Genomic DNA, 19,121 nt, shown 5'->3' with positions numbered 1-19,121 from the left:
TTAAATTAAAATATCTTCAAGTTGAATGTGATTAGTCGATTTTAATTATGGAGATAAAATGAAATTGAAGTTCAAAATCAGATTTTTAAAATAAATGCTTGGAAAGGCTAAACATATCTCCTGGTTGATCAGTTTACAGCTGCACTAGTTTTCTCTGCTCCTTGCTTGTTGCTTAGCAATGGATTATGTGAGGTTGCACTGGAGCTGACAGGATAAGGGATGAGTGAATATGGGAGACACTCAGAGGATGGGCATTGCATGCCTTAAATGAACAGGGGGAGAGTAAGGAACATAGAGTTGGAATCACATGAGTAGTATGAGTAATGTTTAAATTATAAAGTCACAATTAAAAATTGTACATATTGAAGAGCTTGGTTTTCTTCTTCACTATCTTGTGATTATATCTATACATGTGCTAGGGACCAAAAATATTCTTGTCACTTTTTCATCCTCTTTTTTTCCTATCATTCTCTGTTCTAAAATTTCCATCAGTTTTGTTTTATTTCTACTACTTCTATTGGTTGGATTTATACATTTAAGTAGCACTTATCTGACTCTATTTCCCATCGCCTCAACTTTGGCTAGAGCACACTGATTCCCTTCAATGTAAATAAGGAAATCAGCTCTCCTACATCTCTTGCCCTTCTCCTCTCCCTTTTGCCTCTCAATTTATGCCAGCTAGCTCATGATTTTTATATAAAAAATAGTATTTTCAATACGTAATGCACACATATCCTGTTCAATACAAATATAGTTACACTTGTATTTTGTGTATTGTTATATTTTGGATGTGTGGTGGCCCCCAAAGCTCATTTGTGAGACAACACAAGACAGTTCAGAGGGGAAATCATTGGGTTGTGAAAGCCTTAACTCAATCAGTGAATTTATCCCCTGATGGGATTAACTGAGTGGTAACTCAAGGCAGGTGGAGTGTAGCTAGAAAAGGTGGGAATTGGGCTCGTGGCTTTGGGGTATATATTTGTATTTGGCAAGTAGATACTGTTTCTCTGTTTTTCTGATCATCATGTGAGCTGCTTCCCTCTGCCATACTCTGCCTCTGTGATGTTCAGTCTCACCTTAATCCCCAAGGAATGCAGTCTGCTGTCTATGGACTGAGACCTCTGAAACCATGAGCCCCCAAATAAACTTTTTTTCTTCCCCTACAATAATTATGGACAGATTTTTTCAGTCACAGCAGCGAAAAAGCTGGAAAATACATATATACTTTGGTAATTGGTATATTTGCAAAAAGATAAATGGATACAATTTGATCATACTATAATTATACAAATATCTTTCATTTTAAAGCAAGTATTATAGTTTGACACAAAGAGGGAAATTAAATTTCCCACTTAAATTCTACTACTTGAAGACCATGTCAAGCTGAAGTGGACCCTTTGTTCTCTAATTCCACCAGTTTATCAAACAAATGTCACGTTTTGACTTGTTTCCTATTTAGATAATTGTTACACTGCATAGCTATTAGTACTGTTTGAAGAAACAAATTCCCTTTCCTTTTATTCACACTACATTCTGAATAGTCTAATTTAAAATGTTTCTTATATTTTATGTGCTTTTAGAAGTACATTTTAAAATCCAAAGTAATTTAAAACATGAAAAGGAAATAAATTTTGAATCTCTTTATACTTAAAATATGTTTTGCTTGACATCATACTTGATAGTAGGCAGTCAGAAAATACTGATTTTTTCCTAGCATCATATTTGCCTGGGCAATTTTTATGGCAATCTGATTCTCATTCCTTTGTATTACCTTCTTCTTTCCGGAACCTTTCCAAATCATGTTTAAGTTCTAAATTTTTACAAGAATTGGCCTTACAAATTAATCTTTTTTCATTCTTTTGGCCTGAAGATTCTTGATTAATTTTCTGTTATCATGTCTCTTATTATTTCCCATCTTCCATTTTTCTGTTCCTTTGGGAATTGAGATACAACTGATAATTGGTTCTCTGGATTATTTTTTACCTGCTGAGTTTTATTTTAAGTTTTACTTTGCCTCTTTTCTCTACTTATGGGAGATTCTTCTTTGGCACACATCTAAAGCATAGAACTTCATTTTTATACATGTCCAAACCCACACCACTAGAAATGTGGCTGCAATGCTGACTTCTCTTTTTTTATTCCATGAAATACTTTTAATTACAAGGATTGTGCTGTTGTTATTGTTGATTGCCTATTGTTTTCTATAATGGATTTTCTATCCTCTCAAATATCTTAGGAATACTAACTTTAACATTTAATATTCCCCAATATTTGCTAACTTTTTATTTGCTCTAGAGTTAAGCATTTGGTCCACCGATTGGTTTTTCAGTTTTATGTTTGGTAGTCCTTCTTACCAATTCATTTTTATAATGTATTAATATTAATTCTTAAAAGAACAGATTGCTGTTGGCCAGTATTCTGTCTGCCTTTAGATAGGTTTACTTCCTAAACAACTTCTCCCTTGAAAGGGGGCAATGACTGCAAACTCTGTCCGTGTCTGTCTGGTGTGTTGATAAGCAGGCTGGTTACAGTTTTAGGATGTATGGGCAAGGAGTAGGCCAAAAGAGTCTACCTTTCACTGAACTTTAGGGGGAATAGCAATAGACACCTGAGGAATCCTAGCTCAGCTAATTCTTAGATTAAATTTTTAGTATACTTTGGGGTAAATATCACACTGCTTTGTATCTAAATATAGTGGGGGATTCAGAAACATTGTTGAATAAACATCCTTGGATTAACTTGTCTTCTGATTTCCTTTGTTCCTGTGCCAGCTCTCATTTCTCTGTTCTAATCTCCCAACAAGTGTTGTAGGCTGTGGCTTCTGCCTTGATCTCCTCATTAACATAACCCCATCTGCTGTCTTTTCTTCAGATTTGTATAACCATTTAGTGTCTTTCTTTGATTTTCAATGATATCATGAAATTCCTTACCATAAGTCACTTTCTTCACTTTCCCTTGAGGATATGGAAGCTGGGGACGATAAACACTAAACACGTGGACTCAGACCATTGTCATGAATTAGATACCTATCATGAACTGGATGCCTTTGACTAGAAAGATAGATGAAAATCTGTAGATAACAGGTGGATGATTATTAAATAGACAAACAGATACATAGAAAATCACATGCAAACATACCAGCTATATAATAAGAAAAAAGTCCATAATAAATATTTGATAAATATTTTAACTGCAGGAAGTCCTAGATATCAGAATAACACATTCACTTTTTATTTTCAATAGTTGCCTAAGTATCACTAATATGAGATTAAGGGTGAGTGGGTAAAACAATCATGAAAACACAAAGTAGACTCTTGATGGACAAAATTGTGACCTCGTTCTAACAAAAATACGATCATAGTAAAATGAACATATACTGGAAATATGGTAATTTTTTTTCAAAAATCTAATTTAAACATGATAAGAATAAATACTGATTGACTTTGTTAAATTAAAACTAATCATCATAAATCCTGGAAGACACTTGAGGTTATCGCTTTGGATAAATTCTTTGAAGGAAAATTATTTAGCAAAGAAAATAAATCAACATATATAAGACTTTCAGTAGATATTTCAAAATTACCTTCAAAACAGTAGTACTCACTATGTGTTCTTATTCAGGCAAAAGCCAGTGTTTTTCCCCCATAGCCTCTCTATTATGGCCATCAATTTTAATATCTTTGCTCATTTAATAAGCTAAATTTGTTTTCCCATGTTTATTTTAGTTTTTGTGTCTTTGATTACCTGTGAAGTTTGACACGGTTTCAGTGTTTTTTAATGATTTGTATTTTTAAAACTATTTATGTTCTTTGCTAATTTTAACATTGAAAACTCTTTTTACTAATTAAATAAACAGATTTCCCTCTGTTATTTTTATTGTATTTTCTTACTGTTATGTAGATGCCTTCCATTAAAAAAAATCATTGTGATGATAATCTAGCATTCCTTTTCTCTAAAGATTGTGTCTTTGGTAATATTTTAAAGGGTGTCTCTACTTTTACACTAAGTGTTCACCTTCATTTTTACTATAATTTTTGAACTTCATTTGCCCCCTTAAGTATATACTCTACCCAGAAATCTCAAATCTTAAACTGGATGCATGACTGAAAAATACCTGTGGACTGTTTAGTCATCCAACAGACTAAGGAAGGGGAACAAAAACTTTAGTCATGGGTAGGTTATTCTTCATCATTGACATCTTCTCTGGGTGCATTGGAATAGCACATTATTACATTTTTAGTTATGTGGCCTATGGGAACCCTGTCACCCAGCCTTATTGTACTATTATTTCCAATGAAACTCAGATGCCATCTAGAGCTGCTGCTTTTAAAAGCCACTATATTAGTAAAATGGAAGTAAGTTTCAGGTGTTCGAATAGATGCTACTACTGATGCAACTACTGAATAGAAGCTGCTACTGCTGCTGCAGGAATCTGACCAATATCTCCTGGACTTACCTTCTAGCCATGATGCTAGTAGATACTTCGTCTCTTCCTTCACTTTTCCATGTCCCAATCCACTGTCTGTGTGTGCTTAGTTATTCATGAGCTGCGTTCTGAAGAAATGCATAAGCAGAGAAAGAAAAAGATGGAGGGAATAAAAGGAGGGAGAAATGAGAACAGGAATACTGGAAGAGTAGAACTGGTGATAGACTATTGATAATATCTATTTACCTAAATTTCTGTCAAATAATTCTTGAGCCCAGCCCGATGGCGAATGCCTGTAATCAGAGTGTCATGGGAGGCTGAGGCAGGAGGATCACAAGTTCAAAGCTAGTTTCAGCTACAGCAATGTGTTAAGCCCTGTCTCCAAATTAAAAAACAAAAACAAAAATGGGCTGGAGATGTGGCTCAGTGGTTGAGTGCCCATGAGTTCAATCCCAGTATACTCCGCAAAATAATTACAATAATTCTTGAAACAGATGACACCCTCTCACTTGATTCCAGAACATTCAAAAACACCAGTTAGTCAAGCCATTTTTTCTCCAAGACCACAGGTCTGTCTTTGCTGAAAGGCTATGGAGGCTAGTGACTTTGTCTTCCTCATCTTTGATTTCCAGAACTACTGAGGAATCTCCAAAGTGCAAGTGGCAACTGCTCTCCCTGAATTCACTGCCTTACTTCTCAGACTGATCTAGTATAGATTCAAACAGTTCATTGACCTCTGAAATCAAGCCACCTTATCTGTGGTCAAAGTTTTATACACTGTGCCAAGCTTGAGCTTTAAGTGGTAGAAACTTTAAATCCCTGATTCGTCTTAGGCCCAAAGGATTCCCAAGTTTATACTCAGCCCATGGAGATTCCACGGGTGGTTGTATGGGTTTGTTTCCATTTTATTAAACCCTTCCCTCATTTCAGTACAATTTTCAAAAAAATATGAATCAATTTTTTTTCTAAAGAGAGAGTGAGAGAGGAGAGAGAGAGAGAGAGAGAATTTCTAATATTTATTTTTTAGTTCTCGGCGGACACAACATCTTTGTTGGTATGTGGTGCTGAGGATCGAACCCGGGCCGCACGCATGCCAGGCGAGCGCGCTACCGCTTGAGCCACATCCCCAGCCCATGAATCAATTTTTAAGTGTGTTTTTGAAACAGTTTTATCCAGGTATAATTGACATAACACCAAAATCACCATGCTTAAGTATATGATTCAAGAGTTTTTAGTATATTCACAAAGTTAGTTACCTAATTTTAGAACATTTTTATCACCCCCCCAAAGAAACCCCATACCCATTAACACCATCCTATTTAAAATATACACACCCAAAGACCCCTATTTTTCACTGCATTCTTTTTATTTGATGGACTGATTGATTTTCTGGTACTAAGGATCAAATCCAGGGCCTTGTCCATACTGATGTCCATACCACATTCTTTAGCTCTCATTACATTTTTCTTAAAAATTATCATAATTTTAGTTTCCAACAACATATACATCTTTTCTTACGGGTATTAAAACATAGGAATAATGGGGAAAATAATGTTAGTAAAACAATTCAAAACCAGGGGCAAATTAGTAACTACAGAATTAGTTAACTAAGTTAACTAACCAAATTCTGTTCTCAGAAGATCAGCCATATTCTACTCTTGTTTTCACAAACTAAATATTATTAGCTGCTTGTACCCATCAAAATAGATGGCTTCATTCTTCTTTGTTCATAATTATAAAATTCCATAATTTCGAGTTCATAAGAAGAGATGTATATGACCAAAATTTACATTAAATCACTTTCATTTTTAAAATTAATTAATTTATTAATCTATTTATTTTTTACATCACTTCCAATATATTCTTTCCTGGGAAAATTTGCTATATGTCTACCGACTGTCAAAGGCTTATAGTTATGTAGTTTTATAAGTGAATAGGGAATTTCTATCAGAAATGTATAAAATCTTGTGCTATAACCAAAGGGACTCACCACCTTCAATTACCTATAGTGGTCTTTCCCCTGACATGTGTGTATTTCTGTGTCTCTCTTTCTACACCAGAAGAAACAAGGGGTCTGTGCTAACAGCCTTCTCCTTTATCACACTGAAATTGGGGTTGTCTTTGCTGTATGAATTCATGAGATTGGCGCCCCTTTTTATAATGGAAATTCCTTGAAGACAACTGTTTTCTCCTTGTTCTCACAGTTCAAAAATATCTGAATAGTAACACACTTAGATAATATATTTGGTACAAATATTTAATGTAAATGAAGATGGGTTAAATATGGACATGTTATGATATATGCCATGAAATGTCAATCACTTACACATCATAAAAACAGCAGTTTTCAGAAAAGCAAAATTTTCTCTATACATTTTTTAAATCATATGTTCAAAATTTTCTGTCTTGTTTTTAAAGAGGTTTACCATCTCTTTTTAAGATACACAGGTTTCTGGTAATAAAGTGGCAACTCTTTCCTAAGATGTTTCTTTATATCTCTGCTAATAGCTATAACCTGCTAATTAATTAATTAATTTCTTCCTTCCTTTCTTTTTTTCTAGAGAAGTCTTTTTTTTTTTTTTTTTAAATTTCATCCTATGCTGACTATACTCAAAATTACCATGAAGTTAGAGGAACGAAACACCATTTTGTTTTCTCTAACCATAGTAATCACAGGAAAAAAAAAATCCAAATATATTAAATATTGGTTATCAACTTCAAAGCCTTATTCTAAGTATTAAGATCGTCTGATACCAATTCTTCCTGCCAAAACATCTGACATAGCAATAGCCAGTGACACAAAGCTAAACTCAAGAGTTATTTTTTTTAATTATTTCATCATTTTTCAAGAATGTATGGGGAGAGTTGAAAATATCTTAAATGTGCATGTACATACACACATATCATCATTTCTACCTATTAGTTTTTAGTGCTGGTCCTCTACAAAGGGGAAGATAGGGCAGGGAGAAGAAGTCAGAATTGTTAGATATCAGGTGGTTTGAGAAGCCTTATCTGGTGAACACCCAAACCCTGAGCAGCTTTCCTCAAGTTTCCAGTTTTCAAAGGAAAAAAATCAATTATTTGAGCATGAATTTTGGCTCCAAGTTACTGCTGATTTAATTACATTAGCTGAATTAATCAGAATCATCTTTGTTTTGAAAGAATCCTAGTTAAAGGAAGATGCTCTCCCCTTCCAAGAGAAAAACAGTGTGACTGGATGCCAGCGGTTTGGGGTTGGGGGTGAGCCAGAGTGGGCTGAAATCCTGGGCAAACACAACCAAAAACCAAAAAGCAGAAGACAGAGTGACAACCTGCTAATTTCTTCTTCTGTAAATACGCTTGCTCAGCACCTGTGACAGGAACCCGAGCTGCCTGCAGAATGAGGAAAGGATAAAGTCTACTTGCATGGGAATGTCTTGAAACCTGGAAGTCTGTACTGTGGAAAAGATACTGAGAATGAAGGGTTATGCTCAGCATTTGGTGAAGACTCCATTGGGCCTTCACCTCTGCTGAATAAACCTTGCTCTTCTACCTCTCCAAGTGCTACTTGTCTCTTTGCAATGCCAGCATTTTCCATATTTTTCTGTATTTTTTGTAACAGTCAATTACTGTTACAACCCATTGTTATACTTGTTCTGTGCCCAAGTAACTTCAAGGAAAAAGTTAGTCATTGTGTTATAATTGAAGTTTATTTTGTTTTACATGGAAATAGGAGAAACTTGGGAAAGAACTGTAAGTTTTAACTGGACCCTATTTTTTTTTTTTTTTGCATCTATACAACCCCTGTGGATACTACTTCAATTTCCATAATTTTAATATTTAGCACTGAAAAAAAAGAGTAGAATGTGACTCCTTTTATTTATCCTCCCTCTATGTGTGACCATATATCACTTAATATGCAAGCAGTTTACATGCCAAGAACAGGTTGACATGTGAGAAGCTGGTGTGTACCAATTCTCAAGCAAGCTTACTGCAGAAAAAGAAGACTCATTTTTATTTTGTAATGGAGTGTTATGAAGTTACTTTCACTTATTAAAATAATAAGTCTGGAAGGGGATTGAGAGGAAATACTGGGGATGAAGACATAGAACCAAATTGTTCTATTGCATGTATGAATATTCCAATAATGATAATGCACAAATATAAATAATGGTAATAGAAGAAAAATCAGTGGATTAAAGCAAATGACTCAGAAGGAGGAGAGATATTGGAGGAGATTGAGCAAATTGCTATATGCATTTGTGAATATGACATGATGAAACCCACCATGATGTATAATTATAATGCTCCAATCAAGAATAAATTTTTAAAAAGAATCTTGCTTTTTTAAAATAAGAACTCTCATTTTCACTCTATTGTATTTGAGACATATAAACATAATTACATATAAAAACTCATTTCTAAATTTTATCTTCTGTAATTTTGGAATTTTTCTATAGTCATGTAAATTGATCAGGGCACTTGTAGTCTGAATGCATATTATAGTGGCTTTTCATTTTTAATATTGACTCCATCACAAAATTTTTCTAATTTTTTTGTCTCTTTGTTCTTCCCATAATATTTTTGTTTACATCTCAAAATAGAAATATAGCCTTCTGATTTTTAGAAGGTATATCTATTTATTGAAAGAAAATATAAGTGTGTAAAATAAAGGAAAAAAGAGAAAAAGAGTGTACTTTTGGTTTTGAGGGGAAGGAGAAAGTGGAGGGTGTTGCTATCAAAACCAACGTGAAAAGACTAAAAGAAGAACATTGAGTCGAATCACACCAAAGATAAGTACAGGTGAAAAATAAAGGGAATTTAGAAAAAAAAAAATCTTTGGAAAATTGATCTATTTTCTTTTATTTTACTTTAGAGCTGTGATGCATTTATTTTAGATTTTTAAATAAAGATCATTAGGAGGCATTTTCATGAGTCCTGTACCTTCCCTGGTACATAGTGGTCACTAAGCAATTTGATAGTAAGTCTGTGAGCATCTTACCTATTGGGATTTGTGTTTTTTGTTTGTTTGTTCTTTTTGTACCAAGGATTGAAACCAGGGGCACTTAACCACTGAGCCACAGCCCTTTCTATGTTTTATTTTGAGACAGGGCCTTACCAAATTGCTGAGGTTGATTTGAACTTGGGATCCTCCTGCTTCAGCCTCTGGAGTCTCTGGGATTACAGGCATCTGCCACTACACCCAGCCTAGTGTGATTTTTAAATTTTTTTATTTTGCATTTGTTCTAATTAGTTATACAAAACAGTAGAATGCATTTTTACATATAACACATAAATAGAGTATAACTTCTCCTTCTTCTGGTTGTACATGATGTAGAGTTATACAGGTAGTGTAATCATATATTCACATAGGGTAAATAATGTCTGATTCATTCTAGTATCATTCTTACCCTCATATTCTCTCCCTCCCTTCATTCCCCTCTGTTTACTCCAAAGTACCTCTATTCTTTCTTAGCCCCAATCCTTATTGTGAATTAGCATCCACATATTAGAGAAAACATTTGGCCTTTGGTTCTTTGGGATTGGCTTATTTCACTTAGCATAATATTCTCTAGTACCATCCATGTACCAGCAAATGCAATGATTTCATGCTTCTTTAAGACTGAGTAATAGTCTATTGTGTATATATGCCTCATTTTCTTTATCCATTTATCTGTTGAAGGGAACCTAGGTTGGTTCCATAGTTTACTATTGTGAATTATGCTGCTATGAACATTGATTTGGCTGTGTTACTGTAGTATACTCATTTTGAGTCTTGTGGGTATAAATTGAGGAGTGAGATAACTGGGTCAAATGGTGGCTCCATTCCAAGTCTCCTGAGGAATCTCCATACTGCCATCTGTGTTTTTGCTGCTCACTTCTTCTGCAGTGCTAGGGACCAACCCAGAGCATTGTTATGCTAGGCAAGTGCTCTACCACTAAGCTACACTCCTAACCTGTTTTTATTTTTTAAGGTGCCTATCCAGGCAGCAAAACATCAAAGTCTGTATTTCTTCCTTTCTACCCAGGCCTCTTATGTAAGGAGCTGAAGGGGAAATAAAATATACAGGATGAAAAGATGGCAACGTTGCCACCCCCAGGACCTCAGAGCTTTGTCCACTTCACAAAACAGTCCCTTGCCCTCATTGAACAACGCATTGCTGAAGAAAAAGCAAAGGAACCCAAAGAAGAAAAGAAAGATGAGGAGGAGGATGGTCCAAAGCCAAGCAGTGACTTGGAAGCTGGCAAGCAGCTGCCCTTCATTTATGGAGACATTCCACCCGGCATGGTGTCAGAGCCCCTGGAGGACCTGGACTCATACTATGCCGACAAAAAGGTGAGTTCTTGGGACGTCAGTGGCAGGTTTTTGTTGGCTTCCTTCTGTACAAAAACAACAACAACAAAAAATTAAATTGAGGTTAATTTGAACTTAGTAAACATATCATCATCAAAATATTAAGTTAAATACATACATAGTAAATTCAGAATATGTGCTTCTAATTTTTCATTAATCCAGATTTTAGTGTCGCTAATTTGGTTTCTTTGGTCTTTTTTTTTTTTTTTTAAGAGAGAGTGAGAGAGGAGAGAGAGTGAGAGAGAGAGAATTTTTAATATTTATTTTTTAGTTCTCGGCGGACACAACATCTTTGTTTGTATGTGGTACTGAGGATCGAACCCGGCCCGCAAGCATGCCAGGCGAGCGCGCTACCACTTGAGCCACATCCCCAGCCCTCTTTGGTCCTTTTAAAGGGTTCAGTAGTATACTATTCTGCCTGTCTGAATATGACACTCTGATCCCACAAATTTCAGTCATTATTTTCCCTGCTCATAGTTAATTCCTGAGTGTATAAACTCAAAAATTCCATTAAAATGTTTAATACAAATGAAAATTTCTGATTTAAAATTTTAAACACCAAAATAATAATTTTTTTTTTTAATTTTTCAGATTTCAAGAACAGGGTAGCTTGAACTTGACAAGGCTACATAGCAATGTTATGACTTCCATGCTAGCTTGGACTCTTATCATCACCACCTGTAGCATAATTGTTCACATTCTTTCTATTTGTAGAAAGAATGGATGAATGGATTTTTTTAAAGCATGGGGTATTATTGTTTAAGAAAAATAGTTGCACTCAAGGACTACTTATTAATTTTAAAACTGATATTCAATGTGAAAGTGAATTTTATGTCACCATTTAGACATACCTGATGTAGTGAAAGGGAACAGGAAAATAAGAGCATGTGAAAATAATTGTTTCTGATTGGCCTCTTGAGCACTTGCTGCCACTTACAAAGAAAAGTGAAAATTCATGAAATTATCTCCCCAGTTGGGTTAATGCTTATGGCCAGAAGGCCACTGATAAACTTTAAGATAAATTCTGAATAAGCAACATAATGAAGGCTAAGGCAGTGCCTTCTAGATGACACAAATAACTTGGCTGCCATGACAGGGATTTAAACCTGGTCTTTCTGAATTCCAGGGCAATGGCTTGGGTTGTTTTAATATTTGCCTGTAGCAATTATTTTCTCATTTGTTTTTCACTTCTCACATACCGAAGTGATAGATAATGTCACTCGTTACACAAAGGATATAATATTTTAAGAAAGCTTATTTTTGCTTTTATTATTTTTTAAAATTTCCATGGATGGTTGGCAAGAAAGTTTTTTTTAACTTATAATGTTTTAATTTTAGCCATCACTATTATTACAATTAAAATAGGGAAATTGAACTGAGTGATTGGAAGGATTCTTCCAACTCTGACATTCCTTAAATTTATGAAAATATATTTTGGGAAAACTCATTTACTATTAACCATGACAATTGTCAGCAAGTATTAAAATTCTCAAAATTTGATGATTAAAATTAGAGATGCTACTTTCTGCCTGATTAGATTAAAATGTAGTATAATGGAAGAGAAAGAAGTTATATTTATTTGTTTGTTTAGTTATTTATTTTACTGGGGATTTAACCTAAGGGTGTTTAAACACTGAGCCACGGCCCTTTTAAATTTTTTTTTTTTTTTTAATTTTGAGACAGTGTCTCTCTAAGTTGTTCAGGGCCTTGCTAAATTGCTGAGGCTGACTTTGAACCTGCAATACTCCTACCTCAGCCTGGAATTATAGGCATGCACCACTGTGCCTGGTAAAAATTGTATTTTAACTAATTTCAGTAGCTTACAAATTATTGTTGCTATTGAAGCGATATATGAAAAAGAGAAAACATAGTATTTTGGAAGCATTAAGAAATGCATGATTATAAATATAATTGAAAAGAATCAGAGTTCATTGGTCATGGTGATATTGATAGCTGTGTTGTGACACTGGAAGCAACTTGCCTGAGTTCAGTGGCACTATTTTTTAAAGATAACACTACCAAGTGAAGCCCAACTGCTGTTATCATGTGCTATACTGAAAATTTACATTCTTAACTTCATACTGTTTTCTTTTTGCTCCTGCAGACTTTTATAGTATTGAACAAAGGGAAAGCAATCTTCCGTTTCAATGCCGCACCTGCTTTATACATACTGTCTCCTTTCAGTCGTCTGAGAAGAATATCTATTAAGATTTTAGTACACTCATATCCTTTCCAAAATATATACTTGAAAGATATTGGAGAGCAAAGTTTTTACTACTGTATTAGAATATAGGTTTTAGTCCTTTTGCGTCTTGAATGACCCTGGTTTTAATTTATGGATTTCAATATAAATCAGTGTAGATCTCAGGATTAGGAGAATGTCATTATTAGCATTTTTATAATATTACTTTTATTTATTTTTCAAAAAACAAAAAAAAAGAAAAAAGAAAAAGAAAAAAGACAGAAAGAAAGAACCAAAACTATAAGCTCCTTTAGATTCTTTTCTAAGGAAAAGTTGTTCATATTTCAGCAAGTATTATCATGCAATATTCAAAGTTCCTATTGTGGTCTCTTGTGTTCCTTGATTCTAAGCTACCTTATTCAGCATGCTTATCATGTGCACTATTCTGACAAACTGCATATTTATGACCATGAGTAGCCCTCCAGAATGGACCAAAAATGTAGAGTAAGTGGATATATATTTTAATATAGTTTCACATTATCATTTTCATCCTTTCCTTTCCTTCTAGAAAGTTAGCTTCATAAAAATCATGATGTTTATCCTCATCCTATATAGTTGCTTTTCTTTAATTTATTTTTTTCTCAATGCTATTATCTCACTAGCAGTAGATTAGAATAATTTGATACCATATTTTCAAGAACAAACTCATCAGCTCCCTTGCCCTGTTCTTAAACATGTCATCTATCTCTTGTTCTTGAGTGTATTTTTGATAGGAGGAACCTAGGAATTTTCTAGGCAGACCTAACACCTATGTTCTTGGTTATTTCAAGCATCTCCTCTGTCTGGAAATGTTTCTGATATGTACATTTTAAGAATTTCTGGAAAGAACTTTATTGCAATTTATTTTAATAGAAAGTAGGTCCATAAACAAACAGCATCTGCCAATAGATGTCTTTGGTTAATCAGAGGACATAAGTAATAAAGATTTACACAAAGCTATATTCTTTTCACACCTAATATACCTATGGGTTCCTGTGTTTAGGTACACTTTTACTGGAATATATACTTTTGAATCACTTGTAAAAATCCTTGCAAGAGGCTTCTGTGTAGGAGAATTCACTTTCCTTCGCGACCCATGGAACTGGCTGGATTTTATTGTCATTATTTTTGCGTAAGTACTCTCATTTTTTTGGAATGGTGAACTCATGAAAATCTCAGACAGCACAGTATACAGTAAGAACAACCCATGGGGTCTGATTTTTCCTGAATACATAAGAGTGCAGTTAACAGAACAAGAAGCTGTATGAAAGTTACTTGTTGATAGGTAAATAATACATTTTTCAGATAGAGTATTTCCTATTCAAATATATATGGCATCAAGATTGATCACCTTGCTTCATGCTTAGCACTTGAGTGAATCACCTATGCAGTACCAATTAGGTGTGCATTTTTTCCAAGATTTTACTTAAAAATCTTAAAAATCTGTGAGAAGTAGAAAAATATCCTCAAGTTATTATAAGTATGGTGCTCTTTTTATTAACTTGTATTATTCAAGGACTAATGTGGGGGCTAGGGTTGTAGCTCAGTGGTGGAGTGCTAACCTAGCACATGTGAGGCACTAGGTTTGATCCTCAGCACCACATTAAAAATAAATAATATAAAAGTATTGAGGCCATGTACAACTAAAAATTTAAAAAAGGGCTAATACATGTTTTAAAATAAAAAAGTGTTTTATGGGAATTGTCACTATTTACTAGACCTAATATTAATGCCTTTTATATGCATTCCATATACATCTACAGTTTATATTTGAGGGAAATATTACATTAAGACATTTTTTTTAAACAGAGAGAGAATTTTTAATATTTATTTTTTAGTTTTCAGTGGATACAACATCTTTATTTTATTTTTATGTGGTGCTGAGGATCGAACCCAGCGCCCCACGCATGCCAGGCGAGCGCTACTGCTTGAGCCACATCCCCAGCCCAAGACATATTTTTAATTTATTTATATTGTTACTCTTCCCAAATGTGTTTCTCAGAAACATTTATTTATCTTTAAACTCAAACTTCGGTACAGTATTTTCTATTATTTTGAATCATAAAAGTAATCTATGTTCTTCGAATCCTTTAAGCAATTCAGAAGTGTCTTAAGATTTCTAGCCTCTGATTCCCTCACCAGAGACCACCTCCTTATTCATCAGACTTCTTATTTGGGGGTCACATATGATGTTGTAGTTCCATCTGCTTCCTGCCGATTAGAAAACTTTATGCTAAAACAGATTACTCTTCTCGTAGTCTCTTTTTTCTATCGATGCAATTTACAACCATGAAATAACCCTCTTAAAGTGTGCCATACAGTATTTTTAGTATGATCACAGATGTGTAACCATCACCACTGTCTAATTTGGAGACATTTTTACAAATGATCCTGGACCTGGACCCATCAGCAGTCACTACCATTCCCTTCTCTCCCAGACTCTTGGAAAACACTCACCTTTGTTTGTTTGTTTGTTTGTTTTTCTTTATGGATTTGCCTCTTCTTATGGATGGACGCATAAAGTATGCAAGTGTCTGACCTATTTCTCTTAACACCCTGTTTTCAATGTTTTATAGAAATTTAAAAATCTGCATTACTGTAATGTTGCTGGGCTAGTAATTGAAGCATTTGTTTAAGCAGTTAAGCAGTTGATATTACAGTTTCATCTTGTTTTCATCAAAGGAGTCAAAGCAAAACCAATTAGATTAAGTTAGCTAAAAATAAAAAAAAGACTTATAGAACTATGTATTTAATGAAGAGTAACAAACAGAGAAACTACCTTGACTAAAGGCACAGGTAAGTATCATAGAGTCTATCTAAATTCTGAATAACTCTGATTTAATTCTACAGGTATTTAACAGAATTTGTAAACCTAGGCAATGTTTCAGCTCTTCGAACTTTCAGAGTCTTGAGAGCTTTGAAAACTATTTCTGTAATCCCAGGTAAGAAGTAGTTGGTGTGAAACATTAGGCTACTCATAACTCCAACTGTTTGGGAGTTGTTCTTTGTCTGTTTGTGTGTGTGTTGTCACCGTGTTTGTGTATAAACTCCCCTATTGCAGATATGTGACAGAGTTTGTGGACCTGGGCAATGTCTCAGCGTTGAGAACATTCAGAGTTCTCCGAGCATTGAAAACTATTTCAGTCATTCCAGGTGAGAGAGGGATTAAACACAAGAGCTGACTTTGATCTTTTGGAGGAAAGATAAAAAAAATTTCTCTTATGTGATTTTAACTAAGTGTGAGACCTTTCATTTTCCCACAATCACTATTAAAAGTCAGCCTTTGAGTTTAATCAGTTGCATGGGTGTTGGAGAATGAAGATGACCACGTTGGCTCACATCTCCACTTGAAATTTTCCCTCCTGTCTAAGGGCTCACTTTCCAATTGCTTTTCCAGGAAGGAAAATTTCAATTAATTTTAAATGCTTCCCATATATTTTGAAAAATAAGTAAGAAACATCAGCATGGGGGTATTGCATGACACAGTTGTTTTATATATCTCTCAACAAACCATTTCTTAATTGAAAATGAGTTCATTCTAAGTTGTCATTATGTGGTGCAATGCAGACTCTTATTTGTTTTGGTGCCATTATAAAGAGATGGTTTGTTTGACCAGTGGTTTGAATTATAAGTTACAAAAATTATGCTACTAGTGAGAATGAATATGATCTGAGCAACCAAACTATTCATTAGACATCTTGAATATTCCTTGGGAATATTTTGCTATTATTAATCATTTGCTTTTCTAGGTATAAACAAGGTATACATAAAATGTCAAATCTGCCCTTGTGAACTAGTAGGCTTTTTTTGAGTTAGATAACTTAAGATCATTGACTTGACAGAGTGCATGCATTTCTAGGAAAGCTGGTGTTTTGCTTTTGTTTTTCATTTAGAGGTTTTGTCATTATGAACATATTCTTTTTTTTTCTCTATTTACAGGCCTGAAGACCATTGTAGGGGCCCTGATCCAGTCTGTGAAGAAGTTGTCAGATGTCATGATCTTGACTGTGTTCTGCCTCAGCGTGTTTGCTCTAATTGGGCTGCAGCTGTTCATGGGCAACCTGAAGCATAAATGTTTCCGGGATGAACTTGAAAATAATGAAACATTAGAAAGCATAATGAATACATATGAGAATGAAGAAGACTTGAAAAGTAAGAATGTCTCTGTAGTTGATAAAAGGTTGAAATAATACTAAAAGCATTGCTCTCTTTTAACAATGAAATGTTGCTTAAATTTTAATTATTTAAAAATCATTCAAATATATAGAAAGTTGCTACAATGTGAATTTTTATCATGGTATATATGATTTTTATAAATCTGCCTGATTTTTAGCTTTCTAGCAGTTCTGGCAATAGGAAGAGGGATAATTCCATAATTCTCAATTTCTGTAAGATAAAACAGAATCAATTTGTTATAGAAAAATAAATATATCTATGAATTAATAATATTAGCCATTTCATCTAACTATATATGATATATTTTATGTTATAGTTTTATTATAACATATGCTAATATTTATTATATAATGTGATATATTATTTGACAATAAAATTACATTTTACACTTTAATTATAATTGACATAGATAATAAGAAAAGTGCTAATATTAATAATCAAATATTAAAATTTGTATCTCCTTCCCATCCATGTCCTATGGGGGTGGTGGAGTCGGAGTTCCTCTACCTGAAGCAGGCTAGTTGCAACATAAAGCTCTAAGAAAAGAATGGGGATGGGGGGATCACACTATATACAAAAGTAGTTTTAAAAAGGGAGGGCAAGACAGCTCTATGACTTAGGGGTTGAACTTCCACACTGGGAAAAGAGAGGGAATAAGCCGCATTTCCTTTTTTTATACAAGGGAACTTCAAAGGTTTTCTACAGAACCTTCTTCACCAAATAAGGCAGGAGGTGGGCTGTCCAGGCCCAATGGGTCACACCCAATTCCAGAGCTACTTCCTATCCCAGGGAAGACTGATCACTGATCACTGGCATTGTGTAATCCATTAAGTGGGGGTGGGGCACAAAATAGCATGCAATGTCAGACCAAAATCTCCTTGGCTCAAGTCCAAGTTAAGATGCTAAATATCCCAGGAGTGACCTCCCACATCTCCTGGTAATATTTCTATGGATTTGTCTAAAACCAAGCAGTTTACTCTGCTTTATCAATGCCACTCTTATAACCAGTGATAAGTTTTATAACTTTTTCTGATGGCTTACAGTATAGGTTGATGGTATCATATCAACTATTAATTCAGTAGAATTAATTCTGTAGGTACAACAGGAAATGGTCTGCTCTGTCTTGGAGTCTGCTTAATTCTGAATTATATATTAGAGTGTCATATATAAAGCATGAACTGCATATTCACTGAACAGTTATTCCTTATGACAGTGTATCTCACAAAAGCTATTGATAAATATTAGTTAAAAATGAAATTAAAATTTTACTTTCTAACACCTATAGTGTTTCTCTATGCTGATGCTCACATGAACACATAAAATTTAATAGCTAATTTGATCCAGGGAAGAAGGCAGAAAAAAGAAGATGAAAACAGGAAAGCTAAAGGTTTATAAGAAAAATAACTAATATATTTTCCTTTAATACCACCATTCTGTTAGGAATTTGGCACTTTTCTTTCTTTTTCATTTTCATCTACTGTTTTAGTCTGTATTTTGCTGCTGCGACTAAAAAGACAAGAACGATTTTACAGGAGGAAACGTTTATTTGGGGGCTCACGCTTTCAGAGATCTCAGTCTATAGATAGCTGGCTCCATTTCTCAGGGCTCAAGGTGAGGTAGAACAACATGGCAGAGGAGTGTGATAAAGGGATGTGGCTTGCATGATGATTAGGCAGCACAAAGAGACTCCACTTTCCAGATACAAAATATATACCCCAAAGGCATGCTCCCAAAGACCCCCCCTCCTCCAGCCACACCCTACCTGCCTTAAATCACCACTCAGTTAATCCCATCAGGAGATTAATTGCTGGTTGGGTTAAGGCTGTTGGAACCCAATCATTTCTCTTCTAAATCTTCTTGCATTGTCTCACACATGGGCTTTTGGGGGACACCTCACATCCAAACCATAACACCTACTTTTCTAGTGTCTGATTTTTATAAATATGATATTGGATTCTACTTTT

At 34.4% G+C, this 19,121-nt stretch overlaps 1 protein-coding gene across 1 annotated transcript in view; it reads left to right on the top strand.

Moving 5' to 3' along the window:
* SCN9A (sodium voltage-gated channel alpha subunit 9) overlaps positions 1 to 19,121 on the top strand; it is a gene marked incomplete at its 3' end in the record, with an annotated part of 181,825 nt that overhangs the window by 73,980 nt on the left and 88,724 nt on the right. The window contains exons 2-7 of the mRNA XM_081262212.1: positions 10,435 to 10,742; positions 12,865 to 12,983; positions 13,357 to 13,446; positions 13,985 to 14,113; positions 15,832 to 15,923; positions 16,921 to 17,133. Coding sequence (XP_081118338.1) covers positions 10,485 to 10,742; positions 12,865 to 12,983; positions 13,357 to 13,446; positions 13,985 to 14,113; positions 15,832 to 15,923; positions 16,921 to 17,133 — 901 coding nt within the window. The 5' untranslated portion in view covers positions 10,435 to 10,484. The remainder of the gene's footprint in view (positions 1 to 10,434; positions 10,743 to 12,864; positions 12,984 to 13,356; positions 13,447 to 13,984; positions 14,114 to 15,831; positions 15,924 to 16,920; positions 17,134 to 19,121) is intronic.

Source organism: Spermophilus citellus, assembly GCF_964194105.1.
Source record: "Spermophilus citellus genome assembly, chromosome: 11".
NCBI classification, from domain to species: Eukaryota; Metazoa; Chordata; class Mammalia; order Rodentia; family Sciuridae; genus Spermophilus; species Spermophilus citellus.
This window is presented reverse-complemented; position numbering and strand designations above follow the sequence as displayed.